Below are 16,302 nucleotides of genomic sequence, written 5' to 3' on the forward strand. Positions count from 1 at the left end.
CCTACAAGGATGAATTAGACAACCTGCAGTGCTTTCAACTAGACAACTGCAGATTTATCACTCACTTCCTTTGGTTAGGAAGCACATAGACAAAAGAGAAGACATGAGAAGAGCAAACAATCTTTCCTGTCAGCACCTAAAGGTATCAGTAAGGAATTTTAAAATGTATGCATTAAAATAAATTCTCTTATTATAGAGTTAATTCTGTGGAATCCACTAGAGCAATGAAAAAAATGTTCTCCGATGATGGAAAAGAGCTAGTTCTGTCAATATCTACCTTCACAATTAAACTGATCTCTGTCCTTTACTCTCAACTTCCATAAATTCCAGGGACTGACTTGAAAATAAACCAAGTAACCCCAAGCCTAAAAACTTAATCCTTCCACCACCTTTAAAATGACCACGTATTATAGCTTAAATGAAAGATGGTTTAAGTAGATTATTTCAGTACAGTTATTACTCCAGTAAGTTACTGACATTTCTAAATTCAAACACAAGTGTTACACATATTTTAAAAAATTCACCTGATAATTGTGGTTTCTGGTTTTTTGTTTGTTTGTTTTAAATCCTCATCAAGGTCTGGCACAAATATAAACATAGCGCTACACATGTCCTCATGTTTAAGGCATACCATTTTACACCTCAAACGCATCTCTTGTATATAGAAATGACACATAATGCATTAATTTTTTTATTTGGAGGAATTATATCCTGCAGGAGTTATATCCTGCAGAACTTCCCTATATCTTTGAAATAAAAAGAGGAAGAGAAAAAGAAAGGTTTGTTGTTTTAAACTAACACCAGAAACAGTTACAGCAAATTGAATTTTGGGATTGAATTCTGGAAATTCAATTCAGATAATCCAAACCAGCAAGGATGGAAGAGGAAGTGAAGACTTGCCTTATTAGTGTCATTTAAAATGACCGAGTCATCATTTCCAAAGCACCATTTATTCTGTATATGAGAAACAGTCTATCACATCTGCGAAATAGGTCTGGCATAAAGATTAGAAGCCTGGAAGCGGCTTGTTTTGCATCCCACCCCTGAACGACCTTCCCTGGCCCACTACCCCATCCAAGTCTCCCATAGAAACCTTGACAGTGCACAAAAACAATGACCAGCATTCTCAGCAAAATCCACCAAAACCAGAAGACATTTACAAGTGCCTGTTTGATATTCAGACTAGTACTATTTTTATAATCTTTCACTCGATAGCTTTTCCATTGCCCAATGCTGAGAAATAAAACACAAACGGTAGCCCCTCATCTACTGAGCAATTTATTTGCTCATCTGAACACCTGCTGCTCTCAGAGAACAAACATTTTTTCTTCAGAATTTTGCATTTTCTAGCCATCATTTACAGCTTTTTCACTGCAGCAATGCAAGGCAAGTGAGTCAATGGGCACCAAGAGCTTTATCCTTAAAGAAAATAAATACTCAAAACATAGAAATTTGACTCTCAGAAGCAAATACCGCACATACAAACCAGCCAGAATGAATCCATCCTGTGAAACACACCTATGGTTTCTAAAGCATCCACATGCAGAAATAAAGACAACTAACTGTGCATTAACATCCATTAGTAATTTGAAACTGCTAGTTATTTGAATGCCTCCTGAGTATCCAGGTGTAAACGTCGCTTGCCTAATGAAGGCAGCTTTTCAGAATTAAAACTTAAATTATAATCAGTATGGGTACTGAATTATTTTTGAAGTAATTGAGAAAAATTTCATGAGAGCAGGTGGCCTAAACATCCTGTGCTTACATTGTTTTTCATTAAATCACAGTATTTTCAACAAAGCAGCCCATTTCATAAGAATAAATTATTTCACAAAATACCTTCTGGTCTTAAGTCTTAAAACATTCCTCTTGCAACTATAGCAATTACTAATTTGATAAAGTAACTGAAATAAAAGGTGCAATTTTAGCTAGTGTTGCTACTTCACAAAAAACCCCAACGCTGTGCGATTTCCCTCCCCCTGTCCACTGTCACTCAGGTATTCTTAAAGTTTATTAAAATGCATAAGAGATATTGAAGAAAAGCTGAATTCTGATTCTTATGGAATGGAGCACAGAAAATACATAAGAGCTTGTTAGGACAATCACAATAATTAGCTGAGACACATTCACTTAATAATACTAAAAAAATATTATCAGCTTAATTTTTGCAGAGTGTGGGGGGACTGTGGAGTAAATTTAGTTCATCTTACAAATCTTCTTTTTCATCTGCAGTAAACATCTACTACAAACACCACTTGTACTACAGACATTTCGTAAGATTGCTTAAAAATCTAAATGTAAGCAGTATTGTGTTTAACCAAATGTTTTCCCCCTTGGCATAACATCAAAACGTCCACTTCCACAAAATTTCCTAACTTCTGTAACATTCATTGAAGTAAGAAGTATTCTACCTATAAATAAAGAATAGTTATGGTCAGGGGCAGATAATTACAGACCATACACACATTAGGCATAGTTAAAAAAGAAAAAAAAGGAAGTTAAAAAAGAAAAAAATAACATTGTTATTCTGTCCAAACTAATAAATTCAGTGCAGAAAAGAAACACTTTGCTTCAGACTCCAGCTACACCAATTCAGCAACAGATAGAATAAGTGTGCCAAAATTTTCATTATAACACCATTACTCAAGATAAACAAAAAATGCAAACCAGATTTTGACAAGGCTCCAATATCATTATTTTGTCTTCAATGAATACGCAAATTTGGGGGGAAAAAAAAAAGACAGGTATCATGGTGGTTTTGGCACAGGTAACTGACAAAAAGAGTTACTTCATGAAAATGCTAAATAGTAATTCCTTTCCCTACTCTTGTAGGGATATTTAGGCATCATTTAACTCAAATGAAATATAAACATCAGCAAAGATTAAAAAAATGCTCTGTCTCAGCAGTATTTGGAAAAAAATTGTCATGTATACATGAAAACCTCTGTATTATATGTAGGTATTTGCATAAGAAGAGTTACTGGTGTTGTCTGGAGCATTTACAACGTTACTACATAGATTAAAATGTTGCTCCTTTGAATGTCAGGCAGAAAAGTCAGTGACACTTGACGACATCTCAAGTTTCATATCTGCGGGTAGAACATTTATCTAGTGGAAAAAAAAAATAACACTTGGATAGCATGTAGAAAACATACAACCTAATTTTGATAGACCAGGATAGACTTTTAGTAACATCTATTTTATAAACCTTTTATTTCTTTTACCTGTTTATCGGTGTCTTTTGGTTACAGCCTGTCTGCCTGTTCTGCTACGTCAGTGTCCCCACGCACACAAGGGTGGGGGTTTGCTACCATTTGACGTATACATTACGCGCAGCTGTTCAGGAATTAAACCCAGTAAAAGATAAATTAGCTTTAACCCGTTTGCTAAACGCCTGCTAGAAATGCTGGTAGCCCCGGGCAACCCTGGTGAGCTGCAAGGGCGCTCGCCACAGCCCCCCAGCCCTGAGGCGCTACGCCCAGGCCGGCGCTCACACCCAGAGCCCAAAACGGCGCCAACCGGCCCCGCGCACCTCACGGCACTGCCGGGGAGCGCTCGCCCTGCGCCCCCGCCTCGCTCCCGCCGGGCCGGCCCCTCCCTCAGCCCCTCCGCTACCCAAAGGCCACCGGCGCGGGGTCTCTCGGCGGGGGCTCCGGGCCCGGCCTGGCCCGGCCCGGCTGGGGAAGGGGAAAGAACGGGGCCGGTCCGCTCAGCCTCGCCCCTCCGCGCTGTCACTGCAGCCCGCCGGACGCCGGTAGGACCCTGGCACAGAGTCGTCCTCCGTGATGCCTGAAGTTTCTTGTTGTTTGGGTCTTTCTTTTTTAAAGGAAAAAAAAATTAACAAGCTTCCCTCCCCCCTCGCCGTGTCTCTGTGCGCGTGTGTGCTCTGTACTCTCAGAACGCCTTAGTCTAAAACAGAATGTTCGCCGGGGTTAGTGAGGCTTTCCCAGGCACTCCGTCATAAACCTTAGGCGCTCGCTTGGGCAGCCCGGAGGAGAGGGTCCTTTCCCCTCAGCGGACGGAGGCGTGTGGCGGCCGCTCGGTTCATGTGAGTCTCTCGGCGCGGCCCGCGGGGCCCGCCCGGTTCTAACACAGGGGGGCGGCTTCTCCCCCCTCGGCGTCCGCACAGCGCGCCCGTGAGCGGCTTCGTTCGGTTGCCCCTCGCTGCTGGGGGGGCTGTGTCATGGTGGTCTAATGGCCCAGGGCTGCCCCATGGGCCAGGCCGGGGCGGGCAGGCGGAGCCCGGCAGGGCCTGTCGGCTTGTTCCGGGGCGGGGGGTTCCCTGCGGACTCGGTGCGGTGGTGGGGAGGCCGCTGTCGTCCCTTAAAGGGGAATTGCCCCGCAGCGGAGGGGTAGGAAGAGTGTCTCGAATTAGAGGAGATGGCGCTATATTCCACGTTGTTTAATTTATATAAGGGATTTAATCACGGGGCTTAATGCGTGCTGCAGCTGTAGGGTGGCATTGCAAATACAGACACCACACTTTGCAGGGAGGAAGCGTGCAGGCGAGGTGTTTCTGCCGAAATCAGTTGTGTTCTTTAATTCAGCCCATCGACTGAAATGACATTTTGAAGTGGCATAGTGGCGGACTGTTGCGGAAAATGCTGTAACAGCCTGGAATGTACAGGCGTGGAGTATCTACTGAGCTTTGCATAGGCTGTTAATAATTGAAAAGTAGATGTTGTCTCAGCTTTGGTAAGAGGTATATATGTTCGTTATGCTTTTGCAAAGAAGTCAATAAGTGCAAACCGGTATAACTGAGCATTTGGTCTATCCTCAGTAGAGATAATTGTAAGATTTAACATACAGCACATATTCTTTACAGGGATGCATGGACTGGATAAGAGAGATGAGCTTATGAGTTATTGGTTGTTAGGTTATCTTACAAGTCCACGGCTAAGCAGCATATGCCAATGATACTGGAGTACTGTATAGCTTGAGCTAATCAGTAAGTGGTTTTGTGCTGGGTTTAGCAGCTGGTAAAATGAAAAAAAATACTACTGCAAAGTGATTAAAGCTTGCGTCTCCTGTTCTTTCTGTTTCTTTGATTCAGAGATTTTTTTTTTAATACAGTCATTGCTTTTCACAAATAGTTTTATGATTCAGGATACTTATATGAAATCTGTAGTAAGGTGAGGAAGTAGTGATTAAATATGGTGTCCCATTTTTGTTTATACTTCTTGTTCTACTTTCCAGTTTAAATAGTAATACATTATGTGGCAGACCTATTAGAAAGTAAGCCCCAAATCTGTAAAATAAACCCAAAGTCCTAAAACTTATTTTTTAACACTGGGTATTATTGAAAGGGCTAATGCCTTAGAAATGACTAATAGATAGAACTTCAGCAAATCTTATCAAATAGTCGGTAAAGTGGAGTGGTTTGTTTAGGGGTTTTTTTATTGGTTGGTTGGTGGTGTGGTTTGAGGGTTGTTTTGGTGGTTTTTTGTTGGGTTCTTTTTTGTTTGTGTGTGTTTCTGTTCCTGGCTACCCTCAAAGATCTCTGCTCGTCAACACAGCTTCACCATAATATGCTCTCCCCACTCTGTTGCAAATTAACAGTGCGTTCTTCTTATGGTAATTTTGACTTAAAAGTATTTTAAGAAATATATTGGTGAGTTGCTTTCCTGTTTTAGCAGCACGGAATCCTGAAGGTGTAAGACGTTGAAGGCAGAATGATTTAAGTCAAAATGGTTCTTAAAACTATCTTCAGCAAATCTGGGCTCCAGAAAGTCTCTTTCCAGTTGTAAATATGAAGATTGTGCATATTTTCTGTATATTGCTATACGTTTTATTTGTTTCATTTACACCTTTAAATGTAAATACAGAAGGAAACACTTCTCTTTCCCAGACTGCAAGCAGTGGATAGTCTGGCAAGAAGTTAATTGTATGCTGTGATAGGGGGAAGAAAGCAAGCCCCTAGGACTTCTTATGCTTTGCAAAATCCTTTAAAGCAATTCATAGTGTTTTCTTAAAATTGTTTCTGAAAATCAGTCAAGGGATTCTAGTCTTCTAGAGTCTTGGACTTTCTACTCGCCTGGAATCAGTGGCATTCCTCCCTTTCCGTGCTCTTGTTCTTTCTAAACTTGCCTGCGTAATGTCCTTGGTAGAATCACCTTTTTGAAGAACAGAGTCCTAATTTAGAGAATGTTGAAATACGTATATTTAACTGTGATGTTTATCACTGAAATTTCATGCTGTGTGCTTGACACACAGCTAAAACTGAGGGGTCAGTATAGAGGGCAGCTGCTAGGAACATCAGATGTGAGCAAAGTAAATAATGTCTTTTGTTTCTTGTAGTGATATGAATTATATTGTGTCAGTCCAGCAGAGACCCCCAGAAACCCCTGTTTATTCTTGTTCTAAACAGTTATCTGTATGGTTCTTATTACCGTTGCCAAGAAACATTTCCCTTGTTAGATTTCCTGTCATACTGGGGGCGAGGGGGAAATTGATGTTTAGTTTTCATTTCCATGGTTACATTAGTATTAAACACTATAGGGCATGAAAAAAAGTCTCTAATGCCTTTTTTCCCCCAGTGTGGTGGAAGTCATTCTTACTCATAATTTAATATGGTCTCAAAAAGATTTGGATACTTCTTAAAGAAGCCTTATGCTTTCATTGTTTTTTGTTTTTTTTTTTTTTTTGGGCAGGGGTGTCAGGGGTGTTGGTTCTTGGGAAAAAGTGCTTTCCTTTTGAAAAAATCATTTAAGAAACACTGAAAAATGGTTTACTGACTAAGCTTCATGACCACAGATCAGTAAGTCATCAGTCAAAGTCTTCACAATTTTATTTTCTCTTGAAGAAAAAGAAAATGTAGTACTGTCCACATTATGATATTAGAGGTCAATTTCTTCAGAGTGAGTGTAAAATTAATAGGTTGGTGTTTTTCTTCACAGATGGTTTATTTATCCAGTTAGGAAATCTTTGATGTCTTCTTTTTCTCCCAAATAATTACACTTTAATATGTGGAAATATCACAATTGGAAGGGTAGGTTTTACTACAAGTTTCTTTAAAGTTAAATAAACTGCAGGGGATATAAAAGAGAGAAATATTATTGATTTTGTAACACTGGGTGTAATGAAAAGACCTTAGCAGAAGAGGAGCAAAACATCTCAAGTTCATTCTCATCTATTATACCTTAATCACTTCTGAGAGATATTTGCCTAACCTGTTTTTAAAACCTTCCAGTGATGGATGTTCCACAGTCTCCATAGGCAGCCTGTTCAGTCCTTTAGTCTTACTTGAAAGTTTTCCAAATGTCAAACCTAAATCTTCCTTGCTTTTTCCTGTCTGCAGTAGACCTGCTGAACAGTTTAGTCCCATTCTCATACCAACTCCCTCTCTCCCATGTATCTTCTCTTCTATAGACTAAACAGCTCCACTTCTTTCAAGCTTTTTGATCTTCTTTGAAGTGTCTTTAAAAAGTCAAGAGACAGGAAAGGAGGATCTGAACAAAAGCAAGTCTGTGGCAATTGTGGCGGGCCTTGAGTGCATGAGTGCAATGTGAATATTGCTTGGGAAGCCTCCTGAGCAGCTGAGACAGTTGCCTATAATAAAATGTGGCTAGTCAGGCCTTTCCTGACTTGCCTCTCCTTTAGGTTTCTGCCCGTCTCTCTCATACTACTTTTCTAGAGAAATTAAAAGTTTTAGTTTGTTTGTTTGTTTGTTCATTCCCCCCCCCCCGCCTCCTTTAAGCTGGAGCGGAGAGGCATGGCAAGGGAATAGATTGCCTGGTGGGAAGTTATTCTTCTCTATAACGTGCGTGATGTTGTGTTAACTAATTCATTAGTTGATTGCCCTTATGCTTTTTGAGCCATAAAGTCTTGTAATGGTGAGGTCCATGACAAGCATGAAACATTTTGCAAGCAGGCATTTCCTTCCTGAAAAGGTAGCCCGTGGTTTCAGTCAGTTACATAAATCTGACAGACAGAACAAGGGAAAGCACTTTTTGAGCATGATCAAAATGTGCTCATTTGCTTGGGTAGCGTGACTCCAAATGTTTCGAGATTGTCACCGTATTCATTTGAGTATTCCTAAACTGCCCAAGCATACATGTTTATATTTAAATAAAGAAAAGTTCCTTGCCTGTGCATGATCTGTGCTTCTGGTGCTTATAAATTCACTATGGTTAGAAATTTGTAATCAATTGTAACTGTGGTTTTAGGCATGGCAACTGCTGGCATTCCTGATGACAAAATTCAGTGTGCCAGATCCCTGTTCAGTTTTCTAGGGGACAATTTTTTGTGATGCGAGTAATCGTCTGTCCCTGTGTGATACTCTGTGATTGGCCAACACAGAAAGAAATCCGTTTAATTTATAGGACTTTTTCTAAATGCTGTGGGGTTTTTTTGTTGTTTCTGGGGGGTGGTTGTTGTTGTGTTTAGGTTTTTGTTTGTTTTGTGTTTGTGGTGAGTGGTTTTTTGTTTATTTGTTTTTTCCCCTCTCTCTCTAAAATGAAACTATTTTTAAAATGGCATACATTTCAGCACTGGCAGATGGTGACCATTTCGGATCTTAGTGACCTCTTGCTTTCTTATTGCTAGTTTGCAAAATAGTTTGCAATTTTAGTTTTCAATGGAAAAGCAAGAGGAGTAATTCAATTGCTCATTTGTTCCTTTGTATGCTATTTATTTTGCTATAGTAATTAATTGACTCTCATAGTGACTGCCAAAGAATTTGTTTCTCGGTCGTCATGTATATTCTTCCTTTCGAACGTCTTTGGGTCTTTTTCTCTTCTGTTACTCAACAAGTCTTGTCTCGTACAATGGGATCAGGGCAGGAATGGGGGTATAAAAGTAACTAGGAATATAGGTCAGCATCTGAATAATCTCTTCTTTGAAGTCTGGGAGTAGAACACCTTGAAGTTGTTCACTTGCACATTTGTGGTTTGTTTTGCTTCTTGCTGTTTTGTCAGAATATTGTCAGTTGGTCAGTGGTCTTCTAGTAGGGGTAGGTTATCCATTTTGTCCATAGAAACTGAGGAGGGGATATTTGGCCAAAAAACCTTAACATTCACACTATGTATGGACAATAGTAAAAGTATGAATCACTTTTAAAGGGTGAGAATCATCTCTGCCTACTGAAATGAAATATGAGGTTTCTCTTAAGTTATATTTACAAATCAGAGTCATGATAGTCTGAAATTGATCTATCTTGATGATTAAATGCATCAATGGGGGTCTGTAACAGCAGCTGTAATCACTTGATGATGCTGTTTCTAAAGAAAATGACTTTGATACCTTACTGAAATGGGAACTGGATAAATTCCTCTTTACCATGTACAATTTTCAGAGAGAAATTTTGGAAAATAGATACCTTCTGCTGACCTAGCGTTTAGTTTTTGTTACATTCCACAACTTTGTTTGCAATTCTTAAGTTCTTATGCCACTTTTTATATAAAGTTAACAGCCTAGAAATTGTTCCTTGACTTCAAAAACTGTAACAAGGTAAGCTTAAATTAGCATTAATATTAGAAAGCAATATATACTGTATTTAACTATCACCCATTAAGCATAATTCATGTAGATGAACCCATTCTTCTTAAAAGGCTGAGAAAAAACCTGAGAGAGATTCTATGCTGGATTAGAGGAAAATTGAATTCCTCTCATAAATGGTTCCCTGGTTTGTTGTCTCACATCGTAATTACTTGAAAGCAGGGAGATTCTGAGATGCTTTTTACATTTGAAAGCGGCTGGCGATGCAGAAGACATCATCAAAAATTGCCTCAAGTCAGCAAATCTCTTCTTGAGATCATTTGGTACAATCTTTTGGCATAAAGCTACCCATTATAGAAGGCTCTTATTTCCATTTCCTTCTCATCAGGAGCTTTCCCAAAATAATTTCAACTGAGTATGAATTAATAGTTTAAAGATTAGTGTCTGACTTCAGGACCCTCTCTTGGAAATGATCCGTGGCCATTGGATCTGGTTTCTATCCCGGAGCGTTTCTTAGTTACGGTTTAATATACAGCTTTGTAGTGGCATCTTGTTCCAGACTCCGAAGGTGGGTGAGCAGATTGTTTCGGCAGCTCTGTTGGCCGGGAACTGCTGTTCACACACGAGTGCAGGGGGGCGTGCAAGAGGCACTGCATTCGGCTTGACAGCAGCTGCTCCGGGGTGAAGGCCGTAAGTTCACAATCGTGCTCGTCCATCCTACTGTGAGGTTTGAAACCTTCTGTCTGAAGTGCTCTGGTGGTTGGTAACAGTCACACACAAAGGAAGTCACGGTTGCCAACTGGGATATGACACTGAATTGTGCACTAGGGAAATTAATCTTAGGGGTTGAATTACCCTGCTACATCACAGTGGAGAAGTAATTTCACATCCATATGACCATGTATAAAAAAAATTGTAAGGATAAGAACTAGGCACAGATTTTTCTTTTTTTGGTTACATATAGCTTATCATTAAATTTAACAGAGAACTTACCTGCAAATTTGCACTTTTTGGAGATGCTAAACCAAGATTTTCTAATTGAAAATAATTGGTTTAAAATGGTTGGATTTTTAATAGACTAGTTTGGAACACAAACACTCCTGTAATTTAGCTCGATTTTGTCTTCAACTATGGGAACACAAGAAACTTTGAATCCATAGATGAAGTACAGCTATTCCCCGAAAGCTTCTTGGAGAATTTTTGTCAGATACCATCAGTCTTCGTAGCTGACGTCAGCCCTCTGAATCTCCAAGATGATGCACAGGGGTTTGTTTGTTTGTTTCTCTTTTTTTCTTTCTACAGGTCTAGTATTAAAAGAGGGGAAAATCATTTTCATCCCAGAAGTTTTGAAAGCAGTGAACCTCAAATGCTTCTTGCTCCATACAACTACAAAGAAGGTTCTGAAGGACAATTACAAGACTGCTTACTTTTTTGGTACCATTAAAAGATACAATATCACTGTCCTTTCTCTCAAGCAGTGCTTAGGTATTTATAGAAGATGTGGTCCAGAAGTTTACCTAGGCTAACATACTGTTAACTTAGCAACCATGTTGCTATTCTGGACTGTGCCCAAGGACTACTGACTATACTTACCTTGAAATTGGGTTGTCACATGCTCATAAAACCAGGTATTTGCTAACAGTTATGGTCCTAACTTAGTTCTTTTCACTGAACATTTTTGTGAGAAGTTTTTAATGAATGTAAGAATGTTAAATTAACACGGGGAAGAAGGTGGTGAGGGCTCTGTCCCGTGGCAGCTGGAGTTTTGCAAGGGATGTTAAAAGGTAACCCAAAAAACTCTTGATGTTCTTCTCTAGTTTAGAATATAGACAACGACTCAGGCCAAAAATAACCTTTTCAAGATCGCCCACTTTGGTGCCAGGTAGAGTAACTACAAAAGTCAAAAGTATCTTTTGTTTGCATGGGGTTTACATTTGATTTATCAGTCTTGGCAAATTGATTTGGTTTTCAATATGTGAAATAAGCTTATAAAATCTGAGCGGTGGTTCTCTGTTAATAAAAATTAGATGATTCTCATTTTAAAAATACCTGTTAAGTATAAGCAGCATTTGCTGTACATAAAAAAGTGTTGGGTTTTTGTATACAAATGACATTTTTCTGGAAAAAATTATTTTGTTTCAAATCAATAGAAGATCTGAAATAGCTATGTAATAATATAACTCTTTGGATGTTCATGTCTGTGCAGAAGGAAATCTAGCATTTTGATTTCAAATAGCCTTTGAATTGTTACTTTGTGCACTTTGTTTAGAAATGATTGACAGGTAGTTGCTGTACAGTCTTGGCTTCAGAAGTTAGCTGGCTTAATTTCCTGCTCAGGATAGCAAAGTCTTCATCTACAGAAATGTAAATCTACTGAAAACTTTTTTCTTCAGAGTTCCTTTCTTTTTTTGCCAAAGGGCAAAAAAGTATTCTGCATGTTTCTACCACACAAGTTAAAATCATTGATCCAAAAGGTAGTTACAATACTTAATAGTTATATCTGGAGATTTTTTTAAGTAGATAAGATGCCTGCTGGGATTTTAAGTCTCTTCACTCTGTATATGGTGAAAGGAAGGACCTGTGTTTTGAGGATGGTGCCAGAAATACGCAGTGTTAGATAATACCGGCATGTGGTTTTGAAGTGACATGTAACTGCTTCTGACTGCTGAGGATTAGTTGTTGTCAGCCCACTTTAGATTTAAAAGTTAGTTTATGCTTTTCACCCCACAGCTGAATAAATAATTTTCTCTGTGCAGGGTAAGTTAGTATCTGTATAGAAGATTTTCATTTAAAATATTGTCCTCCTGTGTTATGTGAGTAAATTCAATGCTGGAAAGTACAGTTATTTGTGTGATGAATGAACCTGGGTCATTAAATGCGTGTGGGAGGGTTTTGCCTGTGTAAATAAGATCCGGCAACTGCAGGCTCAGAGTTCACCAAGGACCGCTTTTCCCTTCAAGCTTGCTTTGTCAGTTTTGTTGCTCCCTATTAAGAGATGTTTGCCATTATTCTTGCATTGATTACACACAGACACATGCGCACACAAACACGCAGCTTTTCAGGTTTAATTTTCATCAGCTTTTTTTATTTGGACCACATAAAAGAATACCTGAAGTTTCTGCCTCAGTAAATACCAGCAATTGTTAATGTGGTTGTAGTTAGAGAACACTGATTCTTTTGCCGTACATCTGCATGATGTCTGCTGGATGCTTTTGTGAATAAATAAGTTATTTTTAATCTCAGCCCTTGCTTTAACTGGATGGTTAAATCCTGTTTTCCTTTAGCTCTACTACAAGATGCTTCTACTGTAGAAAAGCCAGTATTAATGTAAAAGTAATAAATGCCAAGATTCTTTTTTAGCGCAGTTAAATTATGTAGGATAACTAGTAGGCAGGTTTCAGACATTAAGAGTATTGTGAATTAAAATTGAAAAGGGGGATCAATTTTCATGTGAACTACCTAACCAATACTATTATTTTGCAGATTATTGCCGACATAAAATACTTAATAGTATTCTTATTTCCAGACTCTTCAAGTTTCTGAGGAGGAGGTATCTTTAAGATGTATTTTTAGCAGCTAGGGTTTTTGACAAGAGTAGTTATCCTTATTGCCCTGACAGACCCAAAAGAAAAATACTGGATTTTGAGAGAAACTTTTAGAATGTATTGTTGTTCTCAAGTTCTCTACCTTTTTATAACTGCTGTGCCTGTTCTTAATTAAGGAGGTAGTGTGAATGCTCAGTTTTTTAGGATAAGGTTACAAAAATCAGTAAAATACCTAAGAAACAGTATTCTACTTGCTATCGACAGGTAGAATGCAGCTCTACTGTCTGATTTGTAGGTAGTTTACTCGAGTTACAACAGTAATCTAAAGCTTTCACTCCCCAGTAAAACTCCAGAGGGTGAACCGCAGTACAGATTCTTCAAGTTCTTGTGGCATATGCTGACCTTGCACACTTCTCCCGATATAGGCCAGTCTGTTTATATTTCTGAATTTATAGGCATGTGTGTGTGGCTGTAATTGTGAAGTCCATCACCTGTCGAGGAACTTTTATGAGGATACTATAAGCAGCAGCTTGCTTTTTTTTTGGCCTTTTTTTTTTTTTAATTCAGTGATAGCCACTGGATACACCATGGTTTAGAAAATTAAGCTTTAATAAATTAACAAACAAGCAGCCAATTTTTGTTGTAAGCTTTCTGTTCCAAAGAGCTGGATGTACTTTGGATTTGAAAATCAGTGCTTAGGGTCAAAAAAACAAGGTAGCATGTTGTGGGTGTTGCATCTTTTCCATCGTAGGATTTATGTGAGAATTCCTTCTGCACATGGTGATGGTTTACTGTAAGACCCTGATAGTACTATTAAAATATTAATGCAGTGGGATCCAAAAGATACACAGTACTGAAAAAATACATAAGGCCGTCCAACTGTTCTGGGATATGAGCTGCTACTTAAATTTGAGGCTGCACTGTGAAGCACAACCAGATGGATCTCTACGGAGCTTCCAGGGGAGCTGGCAGAGGTAGTGCTGGGTGTGGAACCTGTTGAGGTGTAAGCCAAGCAGTGCAGAGCAGTTGCTCTTCTTGAGCTGTGTTGTGAGCCATCCATGTCTATTGTATTACTGGGCAGCTGTCTCAGATTAATACATCAAGTTACACATGATTTGTATAGAGTCTTTGTTACTGAAAATTTTTGGTAGCTCTGAAGGCAAAGAATTTGTTACAAACCACATCCAAATTAATTGACTTTTGTCTTAACCTGGACAGGACTCCTTGTAGTCCTGTGTCTGCTTTGTTTAGTCCTTGGGGTGTCTGCTCAAAGATGGAAAAGAGTACAAAGTTAACTCAGAACTGGACTGAGACAAGCATTAGTAGAAACTTCTCCCTGAATACAAATTTAGCACAAGTTTCTAGCCAGGATAGGAATGAAATTTCAAGTACTCTTAACTTACCTTGACCTTTTGAATGTTGCAGCTGTAGTGTGTTAAGATACAATGCAGTTAATTACTATGCTGTGGTATCTACTAAGTTTTGAAAAGCAGACTTGAACAAAATACTAAATGATTTTTACTTCTGACTCTTCAGTTTCTTATGATCTCTACCATACAGCTCCATGAGGTGCATTTTAATTCAAATTAAGGCTGTCATAATAAAGTAAAAGTTTCATGCTTCTACCTTTTTTGTTCTAACATATGTCTGTCTTGCTTCTTCATTCATTGCTTCTCACAGATTGGATTTTTGCCTGTCTCAATGATGTTGTGACTTACTTGTGACTTTGGTACGTTGTTCCCTTTCAAGACAGACTTGTCTTCATGTTTAAAAATAATCTTGACTCAGTAAACTTATGTTGCCTCAAAATTGATACCAGTGGATGGGCCTTTTTTTGTGCAATGTTCCATCACATTTAAAAAAAAAATCTCTTTCATGCTGCAGCATTTTTCAATATGAAAAAGTTTGGTTGTGTGTGTTTTTACTATTTACAGCCCTTTAAAATAGGGAGGGGTGGGCTCTTAGGACTACTAAAAGACCTGTCTGCAGCTGGGATTGAGCCTGATTTATCTGGCAGCCAGAAGGGTTGGACTGTAGGCTCCAGAGCTAGCAAATCATTCCTTAAAGTTGGCATTGCTTCTTGGATGGACTGTATCAGACATGTTAGTTGTTTGGAAATCTTGGAAAGCAATTATTCTGACTCTTTCAGTGCGAAAGACGCGAGCTGAAATAACATATGGCAGAAATGTAGAACTTTGCCTGATAATTCGCTGCATGGCAAATTGCTTTCAATACTTACTACACAGGAGTTTATAGTTTATGGATACTTTAAAAATTGCATTTAAGTGCTCAAAGAAAAAAATAAAAAGAATAATAATTGGGCTGTTCAACTGTTTAAAGCTCCAGTTGTAGAATTACTTGTTTGGGGAGAATGGGAAAGATAGAATTAAGTTTTTTGCAATTTTAAGTCTGCAAAACTGTATGGCCGTACTATACAATACCATTTGACATTTTAGGCTGTAATTCTATTTTGCTCATGTTAAAAAGAGCATTCTTTCTTGAGGAAAATACAAAGATAATAGTTAATTCCATTTGATCTTTTGTATCACCACATTTCTAGTACCTGGTAGAGGATCACTGACAGCTTATTTGATAATAATTTATAGACTTTGACACTTTACAGTGCAATTTATCAATATTGCTCAAAATCTTGACAAAAAATACAGTGGTTTTTTGATTGTGCATTTGGTTTGGCTTGTTTGTTTTTTAATTGTGCTCTCATTGCTGGCTATTGCTTTTCAAGTGTTTACCATTGTTCTGCCAAAAATATTTTGATAGGTCTCCTTTGCCCTTTGCACAGAAGGACCTAAGTGAGCGTATCTACATTTCGATCAGTTACACATATTTTCCTAGGGCTTTAAATCATATTTTTAGTTCTGCAAACTTACTTTGACAATGTGAGATTCAGGAAACCTACATTCTTCCCTTACAGAGCTCACAATATACTTGATTCTGAAAGACAGGTGAACTGGTAGTTAAATCTTAACTGAAATGCACCTGTCTTTTCAACGTGGGTGAAATGATATTTAAGTGTAATGGGCTGCACTATGTCTTTTTGCTCTGTTTTAACAAGGAAACGACATCTTCGATTGTGATTAAGTAGTCTCAAGCAATGTGAAAATTGAATCTAGTATGGAAGATACATCTGTTTCCTTAGCATTACCTTGCTGCTTACTGATACTTAGCCTATTTGTATATAGGTTTAAAAGACACATTTTTTGAGACCTGTTTGTGAACAGCTTTGTGGTTTACACTATCTTACAATTGAGGAAATATGTTTTTCCACAGGAAAAAAAACTGTGGAAAACCTCTGGTTTTCATA

The 16,302-nt window shown here is 38.5% G+C and overlaps 2 protein-coding genes across 6 annotated transcripts in view; one reads left to right on the plus strand and one right to left on the minus strand.

The window, feature by feature from the left end:
• Window positions 1-3,732, minus strand: part of TBCK (TBC1 domain containing kinase) — a 101,241-nt gene extending 97,509 nt beyond the window's left edge. For 2 of the 3 annotated variants that reach the window (XM_065633550.1, XM_065633552.1), the window contains exons 1-2: window positions 3,616-3,732; window positions 3,225-3,336 (exon numbers count right to left, since the gene is read on the minus strand). The gene's annotated coding sequence lies outside the window, so the exon portion shown is untranslated. Of the gene's footprint in view, window positions 1-3,224; window positions 3,337-3,532 lie in introns of all 3 variants that reach the window. The other variant, XM_065633551.1, reaches the window with a different exon arrangement.
• Window positions 3,733-4,001: 269 nt separating this feature from the next.
• AIMP1 (aminoacyl tRNA synthetase complex interacting multifunctional protein 1) overlaps window positions 4,002-16,302 on the plus strand; it is a 32,887-nt gene continuing 20,586 nt past the window's right edge. For all 3 annotated transcript variants that reach the window (XM_065633499.1, XM_065633500.1, XM_065633501.1), the window contains exon 1: window positions 4,002-4,048. In XM_065633499.1, coding sequence (XP_065489571.1) covers window positions 4,047-4,048 — 2 coding nt within the window. In that variant the 5' untranslated portion in view covers window positions 4,002-4,046. The remainder of the gene's footprint in view (window positions 4,049-16,302) is intronic.

The sequence above is a fragment of the Caloenas nicobarica genome, chromosome 4, assembly GCF_036013445.1.
Source record: "Caloenas nicobarica isolate bCalNic1 chromosome 4, bCalNic1.hap1, whole genome shotgun sequence".
Taxonomy (NCBI): domain Eukaryota; kingdom Metazoa; phylum Chordata; class Aves; order Columbiformes; family Columbidae; genus Caloenas; species Caloenas nicobarica.